Genomic DNA, 26,711 nt, shown 5'->3' with positions numbered 1-26,711 from the left:
CCAGCAGGAAGATGGAGGCAGCACCAGCCTGTGCCCAGGCACTGCCCCATTACAGCTGTCCTGGGGGGGGGGAGGGCAGTGGAGGCTGGCAAGTGGCTCTCATGTCCTCGGAGGATAAAAATAAATCTTACCCAAGTGCAGGGGCTGGATGAAGTGGGGTGGTTTGACTGCCTGGCAGGTGGTAGGCCCAGGACCGGAGAAGATGACCTGGCTGCTCAGATCCCCACATCTGCACAGGTGTAGCTTTGTAACTGCTTCTTGTGGCCATCCTCAGCAGGAATCCCTTGTTCTACTGCCTTGGGCCACAAGAGAAGAAGTGAGTTGGAACATGACTTCCAGATAGCTCTGAGATGGGTGTTTCCATCCAGTGACTTCTGCCTTTCTGCTTCTAGGGGAAGGTGATTGTGTGGCTGCTGGAAGCCTGTGTAAGCACAAGACAAGTTCCTCTGGGAGGGCTGCAGGAAGTGTGTTGAGTGTTGGGGATGATCTCCCCCCTCCAGGCCCACTGCTCACAGCCATTGCTGCTTCACGCTCAGCACTGAGCTCCCTTTCTGGCTTCATCCTGCTGCGGCTCTGGGCTTGCACTGCAGAGTCCCTTATGGTGCAGGCTACAACTGGCTTAAGCGGTGAGAAGAGATGCAGGAAATTCAGAGAGATGCTGATGTCCCATCCCTAAGGGTAGCTTTGCAGAGTGGCTGAGGGGAATGGTGTTTCTGGCTTTGTTAGCAGTTTATAACTCAGTGTTAGGAAGGTCAAGCACTGGCTGGGGGCTGTTTTCCTACTCTGTGGCAGTGATATCCTCACCCTCTGCAGGGGCATCACTGGCACCAGGGCAGCAGGTGCGGAGTAGAAGGCTAGGACTGGTGTCAAGGACTAAAACATGCTGATGTCCAAATTAGAGCACCCAATTTCATTTCTGGAGACTGATTTTTGCTTCCTCTTGTCTTTGTTTCTCTCTCTTCCTTTAACTGCCTGGTCCGAGTCTCCTCCATTCTGTCGTCCATTGTGCCTGCTGGCTCCTGGGGCACAGCAGCATCTTGGGGTGGTAGCAGCAGCAAAAGCTGGGTTAGAAAGGAATGTGTGCTGGCCCTGGGGAAGAGACCTGCAGCAAGGTGCAGGTTATTCTATTTATTCCATTTATTCCTCACTCCCAGCAGGAACCCTGCAGTAAGCAGCTGTCACCAGCTACACGGGTTTTGCTGGGATTTCTGTACCTGCCCTGCCTTGTCCTATGCTATAGGTAAAGAGGCAGGAGCAGCGACTGGCCCCCCATGGGCAGGATTTCACAGGTCAAATTGATAAACACAGGGCAGATTGGGTATTTTTGACCTCTGCCTGCTTGTTGGACAAATCCTGGCTCACCTAAGTAACAGTTTGGTGGTTTGGTTGGAGTGAAGATGCCAAGCAGCTGAAACAAAGAGTGCCCAAAAGCAGTGGCTGCAGAGTACAAAAAGTAAAAATAAGGGTGTGGAGCACTCCCAGAAGCAACCAGGTTACAGGGGCTATGACATTGCTCTCTGTACAGGGTCCTGTGAGCAATTTCTGCCCTTCTCTGTGTCCTGGCCATGTTGTGGGATGCTGAGGCCACAGACAAGTTTGCAGCCTGTGTGTCCTGTGCACACTGCAGTCTTTTCTTCAAGTTGTTACTGCTGAGAGTCCCTGATTTATATTTTTATTTCCTTCTGTTAAAATACAGGACATCTCACTGCAGCCAGCATTCGCCCCATGAGTCCCTCGGGAGAGATTTGTGAGTGGTAATGAGAGTGTGGGAGCCTTTCACCTCGAGGACATCTCTCAGCATCCAGTTCCCTGCCCAGAAAGTGCTGACTGCATTTTGGCTGATGCCCAGGCTGGGAGCTGCTACTTGGGAGCTTTTCCCTTGGCACTGGTGAGGACAGGGCCACATCCATCTTCCTACACAGGCCATGGTGCATCACCTGAGGCTGTGCTGGGCCATGCTGGGGGAAGGACCCCCACTGCTCTTATGACTCCTATTCTTGCAGCAGAGGTGGGAATTAGCACCAATTGGGTAATAGTTTTGATAGACAGAAGATTTCCAAAAAGTGATAGGTTGCTGGTCCCTGCTACCTCTGGTTCAAGGCTCTGAAGTGGTGGGAGCATGAAAGGTGAGATGGGGGTGTCCTGTTCCCCTCCCACACTCCCAAATCCTCACTGCTCTCAGGTTAGAGCTGCTTGTTGTTTATAACCCCCTCCACTAACATTCCTTCTAAGCACTTCTGTGGTCTCCTCCTGTCAACTGCTGCATCCCCAGAGCCAATGCCTGCACCAGCTTCAGCTGAAGGGTGCTTGCTGGAGAGGTGTTGAACCTAACACACCCGTGTACAGACATGGGCCTGGACCTGCAGGCAGCATTGCTCCATGCCTAGAGGACAGGGGTAGTGAGGTCTTTCCTCCTCCACAGCCACGTGTGCTGGTGCCACTGCCACCTGCCCCTGCCACCCCAGCAGCCTCAGCACAAGCAGCACGGGGCTCTGCCAGTGCCGAGGCACATGCTGGCTAATGAGCAAATCAGCTGCTGGCCAAAGTACAATTACAAGTTATCCCTGGGAGCTGCTCTCTTCCAAGCGAGCTAATTGAAAATTCATTGAGACCATTACCGGTAATTACAAGGTACCCGGCGTTCTGAGTGGTGTGGGACGTGCAGCCAGGGTGTCGGTGCTCACCACCCTCTAACAGCACCTGGGAGGGATGGCGAGGTCCTCAGAGCAGAGCTGGGGGGTCACCAAGGTCTCCTCCCAGCCTCCTTCCACAGCAGCTCTCACAGGCTCCCCACGGACACCAGGAAAAGGGGAGCCTGTGAAAGGAGCTGGGAGTAAACCAGCTCCTGGGATTGAACAAGGCTCTGGTTCATGCTGGGGGGAACCTGCCCCCTGCACTGGTTTTACTGCTTCTCCTTCCAGCCTCCTCCAGGCTGAGCCCATCACGTGCCTCGGGTCCAAGGTCCGGCCCGGCGGGGGTTGTGGAGGTGAGGGCTGACATCCTGCTGCAAAATGAAGCACATGTTCGTCCTCCTCACTGTCCTGCAGCTCCTCGGTGAGTATGCCTAGGGGTCTGAGCACTGTGGTGAGCAAGGGTGCCTGCTGGACAATTTCACCCTTTCAGGTGTGCTTTTGGCAACTCTGTTCCGGAGCAGAGCTGCAGGCTCTCTCACTTAAGGTCTATCTGTAAGGCAAGTGAGGAAAGGCATTTCCGAGCCGACAGAGAGAAAGCAGGGGGCTGAGGCTGGGATCACTGCACTGTGCCTGCTGCACCTCCGCAGCTCGGGTTTTCCTGTTCTTACTGGAAGGCAGCAGCTCTGCACTGCAGGACACGCTCTCTGTTGAATATGGATGTTGTTGTGATGTTCAAGGACTGCGCTTCCCTGGAGACAAGGCTGATTGAACAGCACGCTGAAATTCCCAGGGCTGTGGAGGGTGCAGGAATGCATCAGCACGGCTGGATGGGAGAAAAGCCTTTGCAAGCAAGGGGATTTAACCTCTGTGGCCCCACAGCCCCACTGTGGAGGAGCTGCTGCCGCTGGGTGGGCACACGGAGCCATCCTTGCAGGGTGATGGGGAATGAGCTCCTTTGGCCACAACCCCTTTGCATCTGCGGGGACCTGAGGGCTGCCTGCAATGGGGCGGGCGGAGCCTTTCTGCTGGAGCTTTCACCCCTCTGTCCCCAGCCTTCCCAGGACTGGAGGGATGCAAAGTCAACCACAGCAGAGTCAGAACAATTTGCCCTTGCCATCTCCTGTTCTTAGGCTGCTACAGTCTTTATCCCCCGTGGGTTTTAAAAAGGCTGTGGGGCGTGGGGTGTTTGCTCTGCCTGAGGGCTGAAAGCAGTGGCTGCAGCCCAGGGCTGGGGGAGCCCCTCTGTACCTTGCAGTAGGGCCCCAGCCCCTATTCCTACATTAGGGCTTGCATTCTGGTTTGAAACACATGGTTTCATCTTAGCCCAGACGTGGCTACCTGTGGCAGACTGTCTCAGTAGAGCCCCTGGCAGAATCAGTGTGAACTACTCACAGAGGTGATCTTGTGCTGATAAAGCCTCTGCAGAGCCTGTTTAGCACTACCAACCACATCCTTCCCCATCACTGGGACTAATGGGGCCCAAGCTTTCTGCAGTGCATCTTCCCCCATCATCTGGTGTTGCTCATACACCCCCTTCCTCCCCAGGCTGGGCCAGGGGGTCACTGCACCCCCTCCTGCCCTCCTCTCCACCCCATCTCCAATGCCCAAACCCCACTCCACTGCCTGATCCCTTCCATCACTGGCTTTATATGTATTTTGTAGTTTTTATGGGGTTTTCTTCTAAAAATGAGATGATCCATATTTAGGAGCAATTGTGGTTTTTTGTTTGGGTTTTTTTGGGTTTTTTTCCTCTCTTTTCTGTCTCATAACTCACTTTCCTAAAGTCATTTAATTCAGGCTGCTGAAGATTCATCTTCAGCTGAACATGCACCTCCCAGCCAAGCCTGGGCAATACCAGGCCAGGAGGTGTGCAGCTCAGCTGTGCTCATGCAGACAGAGCAGCTCAGAGGTGAAACCAATCTCTGAGCTCCTCCAGCCAAGCCCTGGGGCTTGTTCCTGCAGAGACCTTTGGGCAGGACCACCACTGTCCTGGCAAGCCCCATGGGGAAGACCTCTATTTCCTAACCTGCCAGTTCCTCAGGCCGCAGGACACTGTTGAATCCTTCCCCTCCAGCCACAAACTCATGAAACCACCCCATATTTTCTGCTGTGCATCACCTAGCAAATGCCCTTTCTCCTCTCTCCTTGTGGTCCTGCCAGCTCTGTGTGCCCACTCCGTACCTACAGGAAGCACAAAGGTGAGGTGTCTCTGCACATTGGATTAGCCCAAGCAGAAACAAAACCCACTGCAATCAGTGTTTCAGTACCAGGTGTACATGTTTCTTTCCCATTGCCTGCAGGAATTTCCTGCCTTCTCTCTGCCTGCCAAGTATTTGTCCCTTACTCCTAATCCTACCTGGGTGAGTAAAACCCTCACCCAGTCAAAAAAATCTCCTGTGCACAGGAGGCTGTGACTGCTCAACTGGGACCATGCAGGGGCTGCTCTTGGGTTGAAAATCCCTAAATCTAACCCCAAAAGGCCAAGCCATTCCATAGGACACCCTGGAGAGGTCTCCCAGTGTTTCCCATGGACTGGTCTCCCATGATTTCCCTGTTTCTACCAGCTGCTGCTGCCGCCGTGTACAAGCAGTGGATCCCCAACACCAATTTTGAAACCATCTCCAACTGGGATAAAGGCAGAGTCCCCTGTGCCAGAGACATGGTTCATTTTGAGAAGAACAAGGTATTGGACATTTATTTCAGTTTTATTTTACTTTTTGCAAAATGCTATTGGGTATTGGAAAAGTCCTTTAACTGCTGGGATAAAGAGCACTCTTATTTTTCTTTTCTTACAGGAGATCTCAGTCTTCGTCAGGTCTCCCCACATGCTGACAGACATGGTAAGGCAGTGTGTGGTGGCCCTGGGAGGGAGGGCAAGGGCAGGGCTGGGGATGATCCTGCCAGCCAGCTGGTATGTCCCCCTGTCCCCCTCTCCAGGGACTTCTACACTTTGCTCTGTGGTCCAGCCTGAAAGATGCCTCAGCTGGGGTGGGGGACAAGGGCCAAAGGAGCCTGGGTCTGTCTGTACCATGGACCAAAAAAGCCTATTTCTAGTACTTTTTTTTTTTTTTTTCCATTAAGGGAGATGAGGGAGAGCAACACTTTCATTTGGAAGAAATTAATTTGTCCAACCCAAAGGAAGGAGAAAACCCTCTACCAGGGGATGAGACCTTGGCAGTAGTTTCCTGAGGAGTGCCAACCCACAGCATTGCCAATTCAGAGCAGGCTCTAGCCCCAGGCAGAGGCTAAGTGAAGCTGACATCAAAATATCTTGAAATGAAAACAAACCATTCTGGGAAATCCCAAAATGTTGCTTGAGAAATTTTCTTTCAAGTGCCATTGGGTTTTTTATTTTTCTGCAGCATTAACCTGGCTGTGGCAGGACAGGCACAACACCCTACTGAAATGCATGTGCTGACTGAGATAAGATTAGGGGGGAGTTCCCTCCAAGGGGCTTCTGAGCATCCTGTTGTCCCCCCCAAAAGAGAAGCCATGCCTGGAGCAGGCTGACAGGTGGCACAGGGTCTCAATCCCCATGGTTTGGAGGATCCAGTTTAAGAGGGAAGAATGAAAGGGAAAAGGAAACCCAACTGCCCCAACATGCCTGGGTGGTCAGAGTTGACCCCTACACCAGCATGGGGATAGCACAAAGTGGGCTGGATCCCATCTGCCCAACCTCCCACCCTGGACAGGATGAACTTGTGGCTGTTTTCTCTCTCAGTTTTAGGGCAGCTTTGCCTTTTTATTGGCCATTAAATCCGAACAAGACCTTAAAATTTATGTGGTGTAATTTGTTCAGGCTGTCTACACCTCTAATAGTTTTGATGCTTTAATAATGCCATGTGGCACATTTAATCCCTCTATAAATATTTGGAGGAGTTTCTTTATTTATATGGCATTTTAAATATGAATTTTGAAGGAAAGAATGTACTGGGGAAATACTTACAAATATAATGTAATAAATGATGTGGAATTTACTCAGAGAAGAAAAGAGCAAAATACCACTCCAGTAGATTTTACTTACAGATGAATGTATAACATTTTTGAAGTCCTTTCATTAGAGGCCTGCAAAGTGCATAATTGCAAAGCAGTTTTATTCATTACAGTGTGAGCCTTTCACAACCAAGCTGAAGAACTAAGCTGGAGGAAGCCCTGCTGCCAGCTGAAAGAGAGGGAGGTGCAGCACAATCTTTGCACAACTAATGACATCCATGGCTGTGCTGCTGTGCCTGGCTGCTCAGGTGAACATTTCCCACTGCAGCTGAGTGATGTGGTCAGGGTGCTCTAGGGGCCCTCAAATCATCCCCATCAAAGAATTCAGCTGTCCTTGCAGGAGCCCCCCAGGACCCTCTGCTGCCCTGGGGTTTCTCTGGGATCCCACTGCTGCAGAGATTCTAGGGTTAAGTGAATATTAATAATCCCAGCACTGTGCAGGAGGGTGGGGGAAGCAGGGAATGACTAAATCATCGTGGACACACCAGTGGTGAGAGCACAGCACTGTTCCCCTCTGGCTAGGGGCTCTCCCCACTGCTGTGCTGAATTGCACTGCCCCTGAGCAACCAAGCTCTTACCAGGCTATAAGCTGAAGCACAGCTCATGCCTTCCTTCTGAGTGTCACAACAATCTGCAATGAACTGTCTCAGCAAGTTTCCTAGCATGCTGGTTAATATTTCTTTTCAATGTCAGCTCAACCTCTTCCCTCCCAGGATCTGCCGGGCTCTGTTGTCACCAGGTGATAAGGAGACTGCCAAGATTAGGGATGAAAAAGAAATAAAATGCAGCACCTGAGCCAGTCTGCCACTTGTGGGGATGGCATGAGATTTGGCAACTGGCTGGTTAGAAAATGAATTGGTCATGAGGCTTTATGCAGAGGCTGGGCTGCACCTGTTCAGCTGCTGGCTGTGCTGCTCTGGAGCATTAATCACTTAAATCAGCAGGAATACATTAAGCTTTAGAGTCACCATGGAGATGCTATAAAGCCTTTGGCAAAAAAAAAAAAAAAAAAAAAAAAAGAAAAAGTGTTGCTTGCTTGCTATAGTAGCACAGGAGGAAATTCATGGCCAGGAGGAAAGGGGCTGGACTCTCACTGATTTTCGTGAGGATGCTGTCTGCTGTGGCAGGTGCAAGGGGGGGAGATGCTCTGTGCTGGTGCACTGCTGGTGAAGGGGCAGCATGAGACCTTCCATCCCAGCTCCACAGATGAGTGGAGCAAGTAGTGGGGTGCCAGTCAGCGCCCCTTAGGCATTTATGTTAAAGGAAACACTCCTGCATGGTGAGCCCTTGGGCTCCCGTCCCCAGCACTCCCATGTGGACACCAGCCCAGTGCTGGGAGCTGCTTACTCAGGAGGAGGTTGGGGTTGTTGGAGCATGCAGCCCAACTCCCAGCTCAGAGGAAACCAGGAAACCCATTTATCGCCCAGCTCAGTGGTTATTTGGTCTGAAGTTTCAAGTGGGTCCCTAATTCAGCCACACGCTAAATCCATCTTAAGCTTAAGTGACTCTGCAGCACAGCCTTTGTGATTAGGCTGGATTTTCTATGGTATTTAGCTGTCTAAAGATGCAGATCAGTATTTAGCCAGCTTTCAATGTCACCTGGGAGTAAATCCACAAAAAATGATGGAGATGCCTGATGTGGCTGTTCCAGGGAAAAGGGGGCTTTGGCTTTGCTTATGTCCCTGCTGGGGGAGAAGGGGTGCTCTTAGGGTTTGGGACCCTCTGGCTATGGCTGTGCTTCTAGAGGGAGCCAGGACAGAGCACAGCTGTGGCTCCCAGCCCAGTCTTTGCCCCGATAACACCAGCCTGGGTGCAGTTTGTGCTGGAGCCAGCCAGGATGGCAGTGTGGGCCAGGAGTGGATGATGGTCCTTGCTATTTTGGGTCGGCAGGAATCAGGTTTTAGCCACGTGGGCAGAGCAGCCTCGCTCGACCCTCGTGATGCCAGAGTCAGGGCACTGCCCTGGTTATTCAGCGGCACCGATGTCACCTCCCCAGCTCTGCCCCATCACCGAGCCCTGACACCATGGTGGCAGCTGCCCCTACCTCCTGCCTGCCTGCACCTCCCCTGCCCCACCAGGAGGGGCTGCAAAGGCTGGGGGGAGGTCATGAGTACGCTGGACACTGGGGTCTAACCAGGGAGTCCTCACCCAGCCTTATATTTTTAGCTGCCTAATTGTGAGAGCAGAATGTACTCGGCTGTGCCGCAGGATGCTCCTGCTCAGTTCCTGGCAGAGACTGATCTCAAAATGCCAATTGCTCTCCAGGGGCACTGGCTCTGATGAATTGCCACAGTCTGTGTTCGTCCCAGGCACCAGCACTCCCTCCCCCTGCTTCAGAATCACAGAATTATCTGGGTTGGAACAGACCTCTGAGGTCATCAAGTCCAATCCTTAATCCACTACCACCGTGGTTCCCATCCCATGGCACTGAGTGCCACATCAGTCTCTTTTAAAAAACCTCCAGGGACAGAGAATCCACCACCTCCCTGGGCAGCCCATTCCAATGCCTGATCACCCTCTCTGTAAAGAAATTCTTCCTAATATCTAACCTAAACCTCCCCTGGCAGAGCTTAAGTCCATGCCCTCTTGTCTTACTGGTAGCTACTTGGGAGAAGAGACCGACCCCCCCCGGCTTCAACCTCCTTTCAGGGAGTTGTAGAGAGTGATGAGGTCTCCCCTGAGCCTCCTCTTCTCCAGCCTCAACACCCCCAGCTCCCTCAGTCCTTTCTCACAGGACTTGTGCTGGATCCCTTCACAGCCTCCTTGCTCTTCTCTGGACCTGCTCCAGCACCTCAATCTCCTTCCTGAACTGAGGGGCCCAGAACTGGACACAGGACTCAAGCTGTGGCCTCACCAGGGCCTGACTACAGGGGAAGAATCCCTTCCCTAGACCTGTTGGCCACACTGTTCCTGATACAGGCCAGGATGCCATTGGCCTTCTTGGCCACCTGGGCACACTGCTGGCTCCCAGGTCTCTTTCTGCCTGGCTGCTCTCCAGCCACTCTGTGCCCAAACATCAGGGTAGCAGGGCACCCAGAAATGGCATTATTTTTCCTTCTCTTGAGATGAAAGCAAAAAAAATTCACAGGAGTTTGTGTGTGTATGTGTGTGTGCCAGCTCATAATTACAAGCTTGAATCCTGCAGGCTTTTTGTTTGCCCTAGGAAAGGGGTGCAGTAAAACAGCCTTTTACAGTCACCTCCTCGAGTTTATTTGCTCCTTGCAGGATAGTTTCCAGCAGGAGGGGTTATTAAAGGCTATGATGAGCAGAGCAGCTTGCCAGCATCCAGGGCTGGAGTGGATGCTGGGGCAGGTCTGGCTGGGCTGATGCTCTCTGGACTGGCTGCTGTCCCTCCCTGCTGGGGACATCTCTCCCCTGCCCACACCTCCAGCTGCTTTCCAGCTCTCTCTGACCTTGTCTGTGGAGGGAAGTTCAGGAAAATGAACTGAATTGACCTGAAGTAGATTTGCCAAGTGGTTTTGCCTCTGTGTGCCTTCTGCATCTGTAACTCAAGTCTCTTGGGCTGGTTTACCTTAACATGCTCCTTAAGCCCCTGTCTCCCTCAGATACCTGATTTCTGCACTTTTCTGGGACCTGTTTGGTTCCACATCTGAAGGTATGCTGTGGGGCTACAGTCAAATCAGTGACCTTTTTGTGCCTGTTGGGTTTTTTAATTCCCCCATGGCCTCTATTGGGGTCTGCAGGGTGGTTTGGCAAGGGGTGTGTTGGCCAGTAGCTGCGAGGGATGCCAGGAGCTGTGCCTCCTTAGTGAGGCCAGGTGACCAAGTGATGTCTAGGAATCTGATATGCTGGGCCACCCCTGTGCCAGGGGACATGGTGGCGAGGCCATTTTGGGCAGGTGATGTGGGGACCCCATGCCCTGAAACACAATGTAAACTGAGGAGCAGACAGGGCAGGGGAATCAGCTCCTGTATGAATGGGAACATGGCCACGCTGCTGCCAGAGCACCCTGCACACAGGAGGGGTGGGTGAGGATGCAGGCAGGGCAGAGCAGACAAGGACTTCAGAAGCTCACAGGGGAAGATGCTGAAATGATGATGTCTCCTTTTCCTGTGCCTCTGCCTGCTCCTGGGGCAAAAGCAGAAGGGTGAGTTATTGCTAGGAGCAGAGGAGGGCTGGTGGGCATTTTCTACTTGCCCCAGATGGGTCCTGCAGAGGGGAGCATTAACTCCTGTGCCCTGCTTCACACTGCACCAGCCTGCCTGAACGTGGGTTTCCTGGGGTTAAAAACTGGTTATTGCCTGGTTTCCTTGGGAGCAATTTGGGCAACAAGGTCTTAGTCCCTCCTCAGCTCACCCAGGGGTCTCAGGGTGTCTGCAGGCCTTGATGATCCCTCTCCAGAGGATCTGGAACAGCCAGGGTGAGACTGGGGGCCATGGCAGGAGCAGGCTGGATCTGGCAGGAAGCTGGGGGTGTGTGTTGGTGTGGGGGAAGGATGCTGGCTTGAGGGTGCAGGTGGGAGCTTCACCTAGCAGGAAAATGAGTGAACCAGTCCCCACTGATGAACCTGGGACACAGTGCAGCTAAATACTCCAGAGCCATCAAAGGGATTCACCTAGGGATGAATCTGTCCCTGTACCTCTCTAGGGCCTTCAGCCAGCAGCTGGATCCCACCCAATCAGCCACACACCCAGCTGTGCTCAGACCCTCTGGCCCCAAGGGACATTGGAAAACCCCCACTATTCCCATCCCATGGGCAGCAAGGGGCTGGAGCTGCCCTGCCTGCTGCCAGCTGCATGCTGCTGCTGCCCCAGCAAAGCAGAACTAGGAGAGATGATAAAGAAATAATTTTCCTTGCACATTAGTGCCTGTGGTGGGTTACAGCAGCACTCCATGTTGCAGAAATAACCCCCTTGCATCCTACCCTAGGATTTTTTTCAATGGGATACTGCCAGCACCAGCCCTGAAGTCGTCCTGGGGCTGGGTGCCAGCTGCGGGGATGTACCTGGGAGTCCTGTGGATCCCCAAATCCCTACCAACCTGCTTGCTGGTGCACCCACGTGTGCAGCACTGCAGAGCCCGGTGTGCCCAGGCAGTCTCAGCAGTGCATGATGAGGATGGTGGCATCGTCTCACCCTAGCAACAAATTCAAACATGTTGGTGCTGTGAATTAAAACAAGGCTGGGGAAGGGCTGGCTTCAATCATGAGCATTGCTCACCTGGGTTCCAACCAGAAACACTGCATTTTTTCCTGTACTGATGATAGTGACACATCAGCCACACTGCTGCTGTCACTCATCTCAGCCCAATGCTCATGAATTGAGCAGAGATGGGGTGTGCCAGAAGCCAGTTCAAAGCCATCCACTTCAAAAGCTAATTTTTTCTTTGTAGTTTTGGAGATTGGTTTCATTTTCACTTACACATCAGGGCAGTGGGATTCTCATCAGTGCAGTGCTGGGGTTGCAAGTGTGATGACTCTGGGCTGAGACACACATGGGGTCTTTCCTCTTTTTTTTTGCTGACTTTGATGAGAAAAATGATTTCACTTGTCATTACACTTGATAATGATGACTGAGGAGATAAGTCATATTCCAGTATCAGGGGTGGGAGATGACTAATGGCTCTAAGCTCACTGTATTGATGGCCCTGGAGTATGGGTTGGCAAGAGCAAGGGAAAGCAGATGAAACTGCCAGCTTTTTGGCTCCAGTCCTTTAGTACATGTCATTGCTTGGTTCAAAATGTACTTGGAAAGTAGCCCAGTCTATATGCAATTTCTATACTAAACTCCCAAATGCAGAAAGCCACTGCCCAACCAGAGGCTCCATTTGTTGTCCTCTGCAGTGAGCTGAGATACTTAACTTATGTTAAGATTAAAAAAAAGGCCAAATTATTTACAGATAGCCCTCCACTGGACAGTGGAGCCCCTTCTGAAAGGCTGTGTGCACCTGGGAGAGGGCTGGTGGTGGATGGGCAGCACATCCATGTTCTGGGCAAAGAGCTGTGGCTGCAGGAGCCAGGCTCAGGAATTCATGGTACCAAGCAGAAGTACAGGGCTCTTCTTGCACTTCATGTTAGTGTAGATGAGGTGATGAGGTGACTCCATCCCCTGGCTGACATTGTGTTGTGTTGCATTTTAACTCCAGGGCTGGTGCTAACAGACTTTGGGCAGCCCCAGAATGTGAAGGGGTCAGCATCTGGGACACCATGTCCCAGTCTTCAGGGCTCTCATTTCTCTGCCAAACTCTCACTCACATGCACAGCTTCCTCTAGGCTTGGGAAGTCCAACCAGCCTGGGGTTTTGGCCTCTTTGGTGGAGGGGGATAGGTAAGCTCCATGTCCTGCATGGTCACCACAGGATATGTAGGAAACTCTGACACACAGCTATAGACAAAGTGGTAACTACAGAGAAAAGAGCTGGCAGGCAGGGTTGAGAGCAGGGACTTCCCAACCCTCTGGTCTTGATCCAGCCACGCTAACAAATGCCAACTTCTGCAGCCTGGGAAAGCAATCAGAGGTCACCCAGTCATGGCCCTGCTGTGCCATCCATCCCTGTCACCAGCAGCCACTTTCTGAATTTATTTCCTCCACCCAAAGATCCCTGCAGCCATGGGCCTGAGTGCCCACAGGGGACTGCCGTCAGGAGCTGGTACCTGGTGTCACTGAAATCACCCACTGCATCCTATCCAAACCCCCCCACCCTGAGCAGCTCAGCTGAACCCCAGCAGCCAGCTAGGCCCCCTCCCTGCTTGGCCTCATCATGTACAGCAGGCTGCAAACTGGGCCAGAGGCAGCAGTGAGGGGGGGTCTCAGCTTGGAGTGCTCAGTGGTTTTGGGAGAAGGGACTTGGCTGGTAGTGCTGCTGGTACCTACTCTGGGTATAGGTGTTCACTGACTGCTCCAAAGTGTCCCACCACCCATTTCTGCATGGGCTTACAGGAAAACAAGCCAGGGCATTTCTGAAGTGATGCAACTTGTGAAAGAAACTGGTGGCACAGACCTTGCCCATCTCAAAGCATGCCAAGTTGTAAGCCTCAGAATGTCACTAGGCACAGCTTTTATATCTGCAGCTAAAGAGCATGTTGCCATTCATATCCTGACAGGCCTTTCAGCCTCTTTCAGTGTTTCAGTATTGGAAAAATTTGCTTTACTCAAGAGAAATAGAAATTCAGAAAAAACTGTGATGTGGTGCCAGTTAGGCATGACACATGCTATGGTCTCACAGGGCACAGTCTGTAGGCAAATGCTTCTTTCCTGGCCAGTGGGGAGACTCCATACCCTTGGGGAAGATGTTGTCCAGACCTCAACTGTACACCTCATTGTCTCCTCTTGTCCAGCCCAGCATCTGACATTGCTGGGTCTGAAACAAATGGTGCACAGGAGCAGTGCAGGCTTCTTCTCAGTAGCAGCCACCCTCTGGTCTCTGCCTTGGTTTCACAGTTCCTCAACCAAGAAAGGAACCTGGGCTATGGCCTTCAAAGCATCTCACCACCAAGGCACTGCTGCCTGCATCTCAGGGATGAGGAGCTTTTAGCTATGTCCATCTCCCCTGCCAAGGTGGTCCCTGTGTAGGACAGGGCATCCTCAGGCAAAACTGCCCCAAGGACAGAGAGCTATTGCAGCCACCCGCAGCAGTCATTCATAAGTCCTGCTTTCTCTAACCTACATTCATAATTAAAGACCAATTAACTAGAGGAAACCTTAAAATCCTATCTAACATGCTTCTGCCTGAGCAAAGGACCCAGTGCATGAGCATAACATATTCCTGGAGGGCTTCCAGCTGCTGTCTTAGAAGAGATGCTAAAAGTCTTGACCAAGTTAGGGGAGAACAGGGACTTGAGCATCACTCAGTCCTTGACACATGAACACACCGAGGGCAAACTGCCTTTCTCTCTGACAATTTCGAAATGTAAAACAAGATGGGATGGGCTGAATAACCCATGTGCTGTGAATGAGCTGCCTGACTGTCGTTTGCCAAGGCCTGGGGTCAACCATGCCAGCTGGTGGCTACAGCTCTTTGCTGAAAGGGCTTCCATAGCCAACGAGCTGACACCTCACCAAGCATTGCTGGGGTCCTGGAGCTGGGTACCCATTAAGCAATGGGACCTCTGGGCACTTGCAGAATAAGTTTGTGTTTTTCATGGCATATGAATGTGTCATGACATTCCTGAGCTGCCTGGGGGAGGGGTTGTTCAAGAGGAGGAAGGAGTTGTCAAAAGACCTTATTTTACTTTTTCCTTGTTCTTGCTTTCCTGAATACTTCATGCTTTTTGTGGCTGCTGGAAGGTAATGTCAAATTGTCTCTCCCTGTTGCAGTGTCCCCACCTACAAAAATGGGAGCTGATAGTTTCCCATTAATGTGGGGCACAGTGAGGGTAACTCCTAATGACTATAAAGTGTCTTGGAGACAGCAAGTGTAACAGGCAGCCTAATAATTAGCACTGTTATTTGATTACAGGCCTGGGTGGCTGGCAGTGGGACTGTGCAGTAATACTCTGAATCTCTTCATCTAGTACCTGCCCCTGAATGGAGAATTTGTGCTGGCATCAGGTGCGGGATTTGCAGCTTTTGATGGCAGCTGGGATCCAGGCTGTGACTCAGGTATTTTGTGCCCAGACCAGTCACCCCATCAGCCCATGATTAATCACACAAACTCAGCCTGAAGGCTGAGGACTACAAAGCTCTTTGCTGTCCCACCTCAGTGCAAAGTGAATCACTCCTCTTGCAATACCTACCCTTTCTCTGATGACCTTCCTCACATCAGATTTTTTTTTTTTTTTTTTTTTTGCTGCTAGATCACCTGTCTTCTAAAAAAGTAATTATAGCAGGGAATCCTTTGAAGCTGTAGCAGAGAGGCAACTACTGTGTGTATTTGACCCTGCCTATTAAGAATGCAGCCACATCAAAGCCCTTGTTTCCTTTGCCATGGTATTTCTAAAGAAAACTGGTTAGGAATTACACACGGTGAGCTGAACCGCAGCCATCTCAGCGAGCTGGGCTTTGGTCTGATGCATCCGGGCACAGAGGAGCAAACACATCCATCCCTCCCCCTGAGCCTCCAGCTCAGGGTTGCTGTGACTGAGAGAGCAGGTTTGTTTCATCAGTGCCTCCTCTTAGTCTGAAACCTGTTTGCCAGAGAGATGTATTTGGGGGATTTAAGAACTACTGAATGCTTCCAGTGGCAAGTAACCCTTTAGTTTGGCTGCAGAAAACAAAGAGTCCAAGTAGAGTGCCTGTGCTGTGCCTGTGCTCTGACTAGTAAAAAAAAAAAAAAAAAAAAAAAAAAAAAAAAAAAAAAAGAGAGAGAGAAAAACCCTAAACAGGTCTACCAAGAGGAAGCACTGTAAAGTCAGGCTGTCTGCAGCCACTCTGAAAACCTTCATCCCTATAATTTTTCTTCTTTGGGTCTGTTCGCCCCACACTGGGGGTGCTTTGGCAGCTGCACTTTGCACTGATCTTTTCCTGCAGACCACGTGCTGCTCCCCTGAAATCAAGGTGTTGTGTGGGGCAACTCTCACACACAGGTTTTTTTTAAAAGCATGATTTTAAATTAATGCAAATAACAGTGTTGATAAACACCTGCATGCTTGCTGAGTTGGTAAAGATTCAGCTGCTGGGGAAGGGTGAGAAGGAAGCAGGGCACTGAGTGATGATACCAACCATGACCAGCAGGGAGGCAGTTAATGCTTAAATGGGGCACTGGTTTTGGGGTTGCAGAGCCAGTCACATTTCTGCAGGCCTGCCAAGCTGCTTGCAGACTGAGACATGTATTATTATACATGTTTTTATCCCAGGTAGCTGCTGTTCAGCATTTGTGCAACTCTTTTCCCCCCTAACCATAAAGGTGAGCTTTAAAGAAGGGGGTTTAAGAATATCCCTGTGGGATCTGAGCTCAAATGCCTGCAGACAGGAGCAGGGTCCAGGCTGAGGTGCTGAGACTCCATCCTGGAGGGCAGGAAGGGTTTGCCAAGCTCCTGAAGTTCCTGCATTGGCTGTCAAGGAGGGTGATGCCATGGCCTTCCCTTTGCTCCCTGCCCGTAGGGTGAGCTCCCCTTTTGCAATCCAAGCAGTTCCTGGATTTATGAACCCAGATGCATCTGTTCAGGCTGTGAATTTGGGTCTGGTTCATGGTCAACCTTTTGTGCTGCTTTTCCAGGTGCAACGCTGAGGTTCACTGATGCCGAGAACCACACGTGGTTCAACCCCATGCTGTGGCAGGTTGTCCCCCCTGGCAGAGAGCTTGAGGCGAATGAGCACCTCTTCTCTGTGGATGAGGAACGTGTCCCGTGTCACTATGATGATGTTATCTTCCAGCCCCAAACCTCATTCCGGATAAACATCGACTCATCACAGCAAGTGATTCATCTCCGCAGCATTTCCCTCATGGGCCAGGTAACGTGGGGTTGATGAGAAACCAGCTCGACACCATGGCCCCAGAGTGGGTCAGGAGAGGAAGAACCAGCCAAGGATGGAGGAAGGGGACTGTGGGGGCAGATGGGGCACTCCCATGGTTCTGCAACTTCATGGGCTGCTGCTGCTGTGAGTGGTCTTGATGATTTTTTTCCCTCAGCTGGTTTGTTACCACCTCCCTCCCTGCAGTGGGGGAGCAGAAACCTTCTCACTGGTCAAATTTAGAAAAAAATGCCCAATGTGCATGGGTCAAATGGCCAGAAAATGGCATCTTCTCTGGCACCCAGGGGCTGCCCCGTTCCCAAGCACGTGTCTGCAGCTGCACTGCTCAGGGACCCTTTGGGGACATCTCCCTCCCTCCCCTGACCTTAACACGGCCCAAGGCCTGGCAGTTGTTTCCCAGCTTTGCTTTTTAATTGATTGGAGGGATAATTATAGAAACCCTGGCAGCCTGCTCTGCTTCAGGCTGAGAATCAAGTGCAGGGTGAGCCCCATCCCTTGCCGGCTGAAGGAGTGAAAGATCACAGACACTGCAGCAGTAAACACAGGCTCCTTCCAGGAGTGAGAGATCCAGCAGAGGTTTCAGGTGTTATTTATTATTCCTACTGCTGTGCTGCCTGGGATCTGCCATTTCAGGTCCTCATGTTGGGTAACTGCTTTGTGAGTAATTAACTCAATCAATGTCCAGGCAGGTGCAGACAAGTCCGGACAAAGCAGCAAACCATGGCGGGGCTCACTTTGGGTACCTGTAGTCCCAGGGATGCAGAGGTGAATGGTCTTGGGTGCCTGGAATGGTGCTGGCCCTGGGGAGTACCTCATGGCACAGAACTCCCCCCAGCTGGCTGTGCCCCAGGGAGGAGGCTGCTGCTGAGCTATGAGATGGAAGGAGAAGGTGCTTTATTTATGTGGCTCTAAGGTATTTCTTGAAAACTGACTTTATAAGCTACTTTGTTCCCTAGAATCAGGCCCAATCCTTGCTCTGTGTAGGGCATTCTCACCCCAGGACCTGAGAAATCCTCCTGTTGTGCTAGGGCATGGACAAGTCTCCTGTGGAAGACACTGGTTGAGGAAATTGTCAATGGCTTGACAGGATGAGGCTGATCAGTCCAGTTCATCCTTTGCTAGTGCTAAGCCCACTGAAATGCTTCCCACATTAAAGGAAAACATCTCAGATCCAAGCCTGTTCCTCCCAGTAGTGATAATTCATATTCTCTGGGACTGCAGAAAGAGGTAAATCAAGGACTAAAAAAAAACCCCAACCACATCATGATGTATCTGTTGTCCTTTTTTGTTTGTTTTAAATTAGAAAGGGTTTTTTTGTTAGACCCATGGGAAAGCCCTAATGGGTGTGTAGGCAGGATCTTCCTGCAGCACTCACTGCCTGCCATGGGGCAGCCCTGAGCTGTCAGATGTGGCACCAAGGGCCCAGGCAGGTCCAGGGACAACAGTGGGATGGGGATGGGGATGGTGATCCTCACCTGCTTTGCTGCTTTTCCCCATGCAGGAGCTCAGCAGCCCCGAGGCCTGGGCTGAGTACCTGCAGGCTCCATCTGCCCAGCTGCAGTTCCATGGCAATGGCACCCTGCAGGTGACAGGCACTGGATGTCCTGACAAGTCTGGCTGCCCTTGTGGGAACAGCCTGGTGAGTCCTCCCATTGCAACTGGGGGGGTTGCCATGGCAGTTTGTAGGGTAAGGGGCTGACACTGCCTTCATCTTCTTTAGGATGGCCACCGCATCTGTGCAGCCCTGCTCAGGGCATCGGGGAGGCAGTGCCCAGCACCAGCCTGCAGGAACCCTTTGCAACCTCTTGGCCACTGCTGCAGGGTCTGTGGTGAGTGGGGGGCACAGTCCTATACCTCCCCCCTGCCGTGCCAGCTGCTCCAGCCCGGCTCCCCTGGCTCCATGGGGGCAGCTGGGTGGGTGGGTGCCGCTGGTCATGGGCTGAAGTTTTGATGCATCACTGCTCCCGTGGGTCCCATCTGCAGGTCCCATCCTCATCCCACGTGCAGCCCTCTTGGGGCACCTCTCTGAAGCATCAGCCCAGACTTTGGGAGCCTGTTCTGAGCTGGAGCCCTTTGTCCCTGCTTCTGGTTTATTCTGTCAGGATGTCACAGCTCGTCAAGCTAATAGGGCTCTGCTGAGTTTATGCAGCAGAAAACAGTCAGAAGAAATGCACCTTTTTCACTGTAATGTCAGCCTTTCAACAGCAAGTTTATTTCATTTCAATAAAATAAAAACATGCAGGTTGACAGCATTCCCTCTGCAATGGGCTCTTCTCCATTAATTTACCTGGAAGGTTGCTAAGGGGAATTTTTCATGCACAATTGGACCTAGACATTCAGTATGTCACACCAAATTCATTAGAACAGCACCATATGTTTCTCCGACGTGCTCCTAAAAGCAGAGCCCATTGAATCCTTTAGGAGGATTTCATATTTCAAGAAATGCTTACCTGCATTTTTTTTTCCAAGGAAAATATTTGACTCAATGGCTGCAGTGCAGCATTACAGGGACTGCAGCTGTGCCCTCCTCTCCACTTTCCTCCAAAGCCAAGGTAGCATTGCTGAATCACAGCTTTGCAGCCCCAAAACCAAGTACAACTTCCTGGAGACACACGTGGGAGAAAGCTTTCCAGAGAATGCTTCTCTCTGGAATATAGTGGAAACCAGAAGCTTTTCATCAAGCCCAGTTGATAGACTAGTGAGGGAGGGAGAGATTTCATGGGCCAGTGATGCCCAGGCAGGGCTCTGGCGTTGCCTCTCCTGAGCCCAGCCAGACCAGTTGAACCAGAGGGTCCCCAGTGCCTTTGGTGACAGTGGGGACTCTGCTGCTGTGGCAGCTCTCTGCCCAGGCTTGGTGACCATGTCATGTCTGTCTGTTTTCGGGCTGCAGGAGCCATCATTAACCTGGATTTCACTCCTGATTTTGAGCTGCAGAAGTACCAGGACAGAGTGGTGCAATCCTTCCTGAGCCAGGTACATCAGCCCACTGGATCAGGAAGAGCCATTTCTGCCAGTGACTTGATGCTGCTGGGGCTATCTGGGGGTGCATGCAGTCCCAGCCATTCAGGGGGGTTTCACCTTGCTCCCCACCACCCTGCAGGACTCACCCACCTCCCACATTTGGCCTCTTAGATGTGCCAGCTTGCCGTGGGGACTGATGCATCCTCCCTTGCTCCCCACCACATCTGGGCAGGAAGAGCTGCTGGCATGCAGGGGGACATGCTGGAAACCCTGTCCTAGAAAACAGAGGGGGTCAGCCAGGAGGTCAGGTCTAGATAATACAGGCAGTCAGCCTATGTGGCTGGGATCATGCAGCAGGGGATCTCGTGGCTTCTGGGAGGTGGCTCCCAGCACTGGGCTGCTTCATTCTCCAGTAGGGAAGCACTGGGTGGGAAATGGGCAGAGGTCAGCAGGCAGATGCAGCACAAGGCATCACTCCCTGCTGCTGCTTGTCAGGCACAGCGTGACACCCCTCCTGTGGGCTGGGGGCTGCCAGGGCTGGGGGTGTGCTCAGGGTTGTGCTGGGAGGATCGATGTCAGACTATTGCTCTATTGATCCTGAGCTGAGAGCTGCTGCCTGACCTCCTTTCAGCCACACATCTTAATATAGTGTTTAATGGGTGTGCCACACGAAATTGCTTTCTCGGTGTGCTCGTGTCCACGGGGGGATGCAGCATGCTGGGTGCTGGTCACAGCCTGGAAGGGAGGGGAGATATGAACCTCTCCTTTGGGAAGTGCAATGGCACTGCAGTAACTGGGGTAGCAGCTCTGTGACGGGGCTCACATCAAGATTTATAGGTGGGCTTTGCTGGTGCACCCATCATAGCTGTCTGTCAAGGTGACTGATGTCTGCCTCATGGCCTTTATGTCTCTCCTTGTGTTCTGAAAAGCCCAAGTATGCCAGCGTGCAGATGGCCATATCCAAGGTGCACAAATCACAGACCTTCCTGGGTGTCATTCCCCGAAGCTCCACTCCTCTGATCCAAATCGTGCTGATTGATGATGGAGCAGGAGCACAGAGTGGCACTGCTGCAGAGCAGCTGGCAGCAGACATCATGGAGGACGTGGCACAGAATGGTAACACTACTCTCCTCCTTAGTGAGTCCCTGCAAGTGCACCTAAACCTGTATGTCCAGAGCTCCTCGTCCCCGCACCAGCAGTCCGGGTGTCCATTTGAGTTTTTACTCTCTCCAAGGATGGAAATTCCAGGCAACATTTCTTAAGTTTAAGAGGAATTTGCTGTATTTTGATTTTTGCCCATTGCCTCTTGCCCTGTCATAGGACACTGTTGAGAAGAATCTATCTCAACACTCCAGCTGTGTCTCACCAGGGCAGAGCAGAGGGAAAGGGTCAGCTCTCTCGACCTGCTGGCAGCCCTCCTCCTCGTGCAGCCCAGGATACCACTGTCCTTCCATGCCATGTCTGGACATGGTCAGCTTGGTGCCCACCAGGAATCCCAATTCCCTCTCTGCAGATCAGCTTTCCAGACAGAACGCTGGCTGTGGCAGCAGCTGTGTAAGATGGCAGGTGCTGATGAACATGTAGGTCACAGCCAGAGGACCTGGGGGCTGTGTTGTGGGCAGCAGACCCACATGGGCTTGTCCCAGTTGAATCTACCCAGCTGTGTATCCCACCCCCTGTCCCCTGGGAGCATCGATCAACTCGAGAAGTGGTGCCAGACCCAACTGTTGGCCCCCTCTGCCCTGGGCATGAGTTAATGTGAGGATGTGTTGTCTTGTTCAGTTCTCACCCCTGTTTCTTCCTGCCCTTTCCCAGGTGAAGCACATGGCATTACAGGTGGCAAAATGGAGGTGGCCACCGGCAGCACTGGCAGCAGTCAAGTGGGGAGCCACACACTGAGTGTGATCGCAGTGGAGACCGTCCTGGGGCTACTCCTTGGTCTCCTGTTCCTTGGAGGGATCCTCCTTCTCTACAGAAAGGGAAAACTAAGGTAGGGATGGGGCTTTTACTGGTAGTGTATTGCCAGACTTCTCCTGCCTGGGGGCAGTTTTGATGCCAGGCTGTCCTCCCAGCCAGCCTGGTGGCACAAGGACATTCAGTGCTGCCCACATCTCTGACAGTGGTGGGCATGGCCAGGCAGTCTGCTTCACCCAACATCACTGCTCAGTGAAGCAGAAGATTCTATGAAATTGTAGAATAGTTTGGGTTGGAAGGGACCTTTGAAGATTTGAGACTGGATGTGGCACTCAGTGCCATGGTCTGGTAACTGCAGCGGTAGTGGATCAAGGGTTGGACTTGATGATCTCTGAGATCCCTTCCAACCCAGCCAATTCTATGATTCTATGATTATCTAGTCCATCCCTCCTTTTTGTGGGCAGGGCCATCTTCCACTAGACCAGGTTGCTTACAGCCCTGTCCAGACTGACCTTGAACACTTCCAGTGATGGGGAAGCCACAACTTCTCTGGGCAATCTGTTCCAGTGTCTCATCATGCTCATACTGAAGGATTTCTTCCTTCTATATATTTGCCTTCTCTAGGTTAAAAGCACGGCCCTTGTTCTTCATGGTTTATTGGAGGTGAGGTGGCTGAAAGGCACTTTTATACACTTGGAGTGATACCTCAGCCTCCTTCATGGCCAGGAGGAGTTGCTTCTTGGCACAGTGCAGGTGCTCTGGTGGGGGCAGGGCTGGTGCAGCCCTGTTGGAGGTCTGCATGGCCTCTGGTCATGCTGCCCTGGAACATCTGCTGTTCTTGTAACCATTAACTTGCAACCCCACCAGGGGTGTGGAGGACTGAAACTGCCAGCTGCTAAACAGGAATGCATCAAAATCATTCAAAACACTCATCCCACAGCTTTGAGGATGTGAAACGGAGTGATAGCATCCAGAAGAAAATGCAGCTTCCAGTGTGTTAGCTGCTCATGCTGTGCAGAAGGCAGTGTGGTGGTCCTAGAAGGGGGAGAGCAGGATGCACAGCACTTGACTGCACCACAGCTGGGAACTGGTCAGAAATGCTCCTTCTCCATCAACTTTTCCCCTCACAGCTTGGAAATGGAGGGGAAAGGGCATAGGGCATCCCAGCAGTGCCTGCAGCACGTGCTTGGGGCACCCACCTTCACATGGAGGGTTTTGCAGGGTTTATTGGTGGATGTCTTTGTGCATGAGGCCATCTACTGAGCTGCTACTTCTCGTCTCACCCTACACAACTGCAGGCAAGTGGGGTGGATGCTATGTGTTTCATAACCAGGGGATGGGAATTGTTTAAATCTGCACATGTGAAGTGCACTTGTGTCTGCCAGGGGATGCTGAGCTCCCCAGTGCTCACACTGCCCATGGCACAGTCTCACAAGTCAGGTTGTTCTGTCACTCACAGCTCTTCCACTGGGGTTGTATTGCTGCATAGCAGTAGAGGTGGCCATGGATGCCTGCCCTGACACTCAACATGGGCTGACAGGACATTTCCTAGCAATAAACCCACACCTTCATATAATTTCTAAATAAAACTCCCAGCCCCATAATTGCTACTTGATGATTTATCTTCCACTGACACTACTTTGGATGCTGGACAGAGCCTTTGAAACCAGCTCCATCAGCAGTGGCAGGGAGGTTCATGTAGATACAGGAGACAGAGCTGAACCTGAACCCAGGCCATGTCCCCATCCAACCCCTCAGGCTGCATGTCCCTGGGTGGCTCTGGGGCAGTGCCCTTTTGAGCAGTGCTGCTGAGCAATCTGGAGGCATCTAACACCAGCAGGCATGATGAAAATTGGGCAGGAGGCTCTGGGATCCTGCAAACAGAGTTTGCTTCCATGCAGAGGAGCCATTCTGACCACCAGCAAACCAGCAAATTCAGCTTGTTTCCACCAAGAAGGGCCTGGCACAGCCTCACTGTAGATAGCACAGCTCCTGTGGTTGTGTATGTAGAGCCTCTTGGTCACGGTGTTTAAGTGCTGGTGTACTCACAAGACCTGTGGTGGTGTGTGTGGACCCACTGCTGACCCCACCTGCATCAGGTGCCTGAGGCTCAGTGTCCGGGACCCTTCGGAAAAGAGTAATGAAGAAAATACTAGATGTAGGACTGGTGATTAAGATGATAAAATGATAACATGATAAAAGTAATGAAAAAAAAAGTAATTAGTGCTTGTTGAGATTGCTGTGGGAACAGGTGTCAGCTCTGTGGCAATTCATTTGAGGCCACAGGGGGAGAGTGATGGCACTGAAGTGAAGCCTGTGCCAGGCTTGTCTGCCTCTGACAAAGCCTGGATACAGCAGCTTTTCCCTGGGAAAGGTACAAACCTCCCACTCCAAAGGCAGCCCAAAACTTTGCCTCTGTATTTTCCTCCCCATCTCTTGTGGACACAGTGTGATGCCCAGGTCTTTCCCCAGGTTGCCCACCCTGCATCTCAGCTGGCCCTGGGACAGATTGGAGGACTCGATGTCCCCTGCACCATCCAGCAAGAAAGGCTTCAACAACCCCATGTTTGATGTGGTGAGTTATCACTGCCCGGGGACACAGGGATGCTTGGAGCTGTGGGCAGGAGGTGGCAGGAACCCAGCCAGGATCCTCTCGAGTTACAGTGAGGATGTAGTGCACCTGCCAGGGATCTTCCTTTCCCCAGGCCAGGAGGGGGCTGTGGGATGGCCTTGTCCTCTCATGGGTCACCAGCTCCTTGGCTGCTGCAGGAACTCAGTGCTGGGGGGGTTTTGCCAAGGGTTTTGCTTCCCTTCCCCATCAGCTGCTTTTCCTTCCCTCTCTGCTGCAGGAGCCACCAAGCATTGACCCTGGAGAGGAGACACAGCAGGAGATGGCTCACAAAAACCACCAGGTCTTCTACCTCAACCCTCTGTACGATGCAAGTGAGATGGAGATCTGATGGTGTGGCCTCATGCTGGGGGCAGCCACCTCCTCTCTGGGGACACCACCAGACCTCACAGCCCCTCACATCGTTCCTGCTGGGATCTAAACCACAAGCAGATCCCACCTGAATAAAAGTGTCTATGTGGTGATGGAAACCACAGCTTAGCCACACTAGCAAGTCCTCCCTAGTGTTGCTTCTGGGTTTTAAAATGTATTTGTAGGTGTCAGTCCTTTTTAGACAGTTCAGCATTGAGATTTGGGCCTCAAGTGATAGCTGTGAAAGTCAGAATCTAACTCAGCACCCCGCACTTTAGCCAGCACCATGCTGGATTTGCCCAGGAAATGCAGCAAGTTGAAGGGTGCATCCCTGGATTCACAATGGAAATTCAGTGTCCAAGCACATTTCAGTATGTAGCCTGGAGCCTTCAGGGCTCGGACCTGTTAGATAGGTTTAAAAGATTATTTTGCTTTACAGCAGTGGGTTTGGTGATGGGGTACCACTGTGCAAGGTCCCTGGTTCCTCCTCTTGGGGACCTTGCTTCCAACCTGGGCCAGTGCCTGGGCACAGAGATCCATCCTGAGCAGACATTTCCCTCCCCATCCCCTCTGCTGAAACATCTGAGCTTTCTCCTTTCCCCAGCACCCAGTCTCATGGTTCTGAGACCCCCTTGGACCTACCTGGGGATTGGTGCCAGTGTTAGGGGTTGCCTGGGAGGATGCAGGCAGGGACTCAGTGTCTGGGGACAGTCACTGTGGTCTTTGTCCAACAAGGTAGTGGTGGCACCAAGGGTCCTTGTTAGTGGTGGTGTTTGCAGCCTGGTGCGTGTCACATTCCCTCCTCTGCCCACAATGTCAGGCAGGCAGCACTTCATTAAGGAAACAGATCTGATGGGTGAGGCTGTAATTATGGAGATGCATGCAAATTTATGCAAATTCACACTCTACCGGGTTTTCAGTAGGGCTCGTTGGCATATTCCATAAGGAAGAAGCTATTTTAAGTTTATTATATTTTGTTCTAGTCGCTGGAAGACATAATCCCTTCTCAAAGACCTGGGAAGTCATCATTAGTCTCATCAGAGCCCTGACAAAGGGTGACAAGCAGCACTTGGGGGTGAGACAGGCCCTGGTACCCCCCTCTGCCCACAAGAAAAGACCTCCACATTGGGCAGTGTGAGCAGGCAGGACATAAAACAAGAGCCAGGCAGAGCTTAAGGCCATCCATGGGTCCTGGCTGTCCCCACTCTGTGAGAGCCTGGGCAGGGGAGGGGGTCTGAGCTGGGGGCAGAGTAGGGAGGGATTTCACCCCACTCATCTCTTAAGAATGCCCCTCTGGCTGCATGGGGGTGAGTACACACCTCGAGTCCTGTGTCCAGTTCTGGGCCCCTCAGTTTAGGAAGGATATCGAGGTCCTGGAGCAGGTCCAAAGGAGGGCAACCAGGCTGGTGAAGGGACTGGAGCACAGATCCTATGAGGAGAGGCTGAGGGAGCTGGGGCTGTTCAGCCTGGAGAAGAGGAGGCTCAGGGGAGACCTCATCGCTCTCTACAACTACCTGAAAGGAGGGTGTAGTGAGGTGGGAGTTGGTCTCTTTTCCCAGACGACTTTCAACAAGACAAGAGGACACAGTCTTAAGTTGTGCCAGGGGAGATTTAGGTTAGATATTAGAAAGAATTTCTTTATGGAGAGGGTGATCAGGCAATGGAATGGACTGCCCGGTGAGGTGTTAGATTCTCCGTCCCTGGAGAGATTTAAAAAGAGACTGGATGTGGCACTCAGTGCCATGGTCTAGCAACCTCACCGGTGGGTCAAGGGTTGGACTTGATGATCTCTGAGGTCCCTTCCAACCCGGCTAATTCTATGATTCTATGATTCTATGAAAAGCAATTTACCTTGGTA

General features: G+C 51.9%; 2 protein-coding genes across 3 annotated transcripts in view; both read left to right on the top strand.

Annotated features, from left to right (window-relative positions):
* The window catches only part of EXOC3L4 (exocyst complex component 3 like 4), a 360,645-nt gene that overhangs the window by 86,425 nt on the left and 247,509 nt on the right, over positions 1-26,711 (top strand). The gene's annotated exons all lie outside the window — the stretch shown is intronic.
* Positions 2,610-24,988, top strand: AMN (amnion associated transmembrane protein). 2 transcript variants are annotated; one of them, XM_071745506.1, is made up of 12 exons: positions 2,610-3,054; positions 5,198-5,316; positions 5,429-5,473; positions 15,099-15,186; positions 16,742-16,977; positions 18,500-18,637; positions 18,719-18,827; positions 19,889-19,971; positions 20,889-21,096; positions 21,775-21,949; positions 24,346-24,448; positions 24,723-24,988. In XM_071745506.1, exons 1-12 carry the CDS (start codon positions 3,012-3,014, stop codon positions 24,831-24,833), a joined length of 1,458 nt encoding a protein of 485 aa, XP_071601607.1. In that variant the 5' UTR covers positions 2,610-3,011; the 3' UTR covers positions 24,834-24,988. The 2 variants fall into 2 exon arrangements, with proteins under 2 accessions (XP_071601607.1, XP_071601608.1); XM_071745507.1 differs by having other exon boundaries at positions 2,612-3,054; positions 20,889-21,075.

The sequence above is a fragment of the Heliangelus exortis genome, chromosome 5, assembly GCF_036169615.1.
Source record: "Heliangelus exortis chromosome 5, bHelExo1.hap1, whole genome shotgun sequence".
NCBI lineage: Eukaryota > Metazoa > Chordata > Aves > Apodiformes > Trochilidae > Heliangelus > Heliangelus exortis.
Note: the sequence above shows the minus strand (reverse complement) of the source record. Positions and strands in the feature narration are given on the sequence as shown.

Excerpts from the sequence above, each read along its gene's own strand:
- AMN (XM_071745506.1), top strand. The coding sequence starts at position 3,012 with ATGAAGCACATGTTCGTCCTCCTCACTGTCCTGCAGCTCCTCG. Across the intron at positions 5,474-15,098 it reads CCCACATGCTGACAGACATG|TACCTGCCCCTGAATGGAGA; the intron begins GTAAGGCAGTGT and ends CTCTTCATCTAG. Across the intron at positions 18,638-18,718 it reads GCCCTTGTGGGAACAGCCTG|GATGGCCACCGCATCTGTGC; the intron begins GTGAGTCCTCCC and ends CATCTTCTTTAG.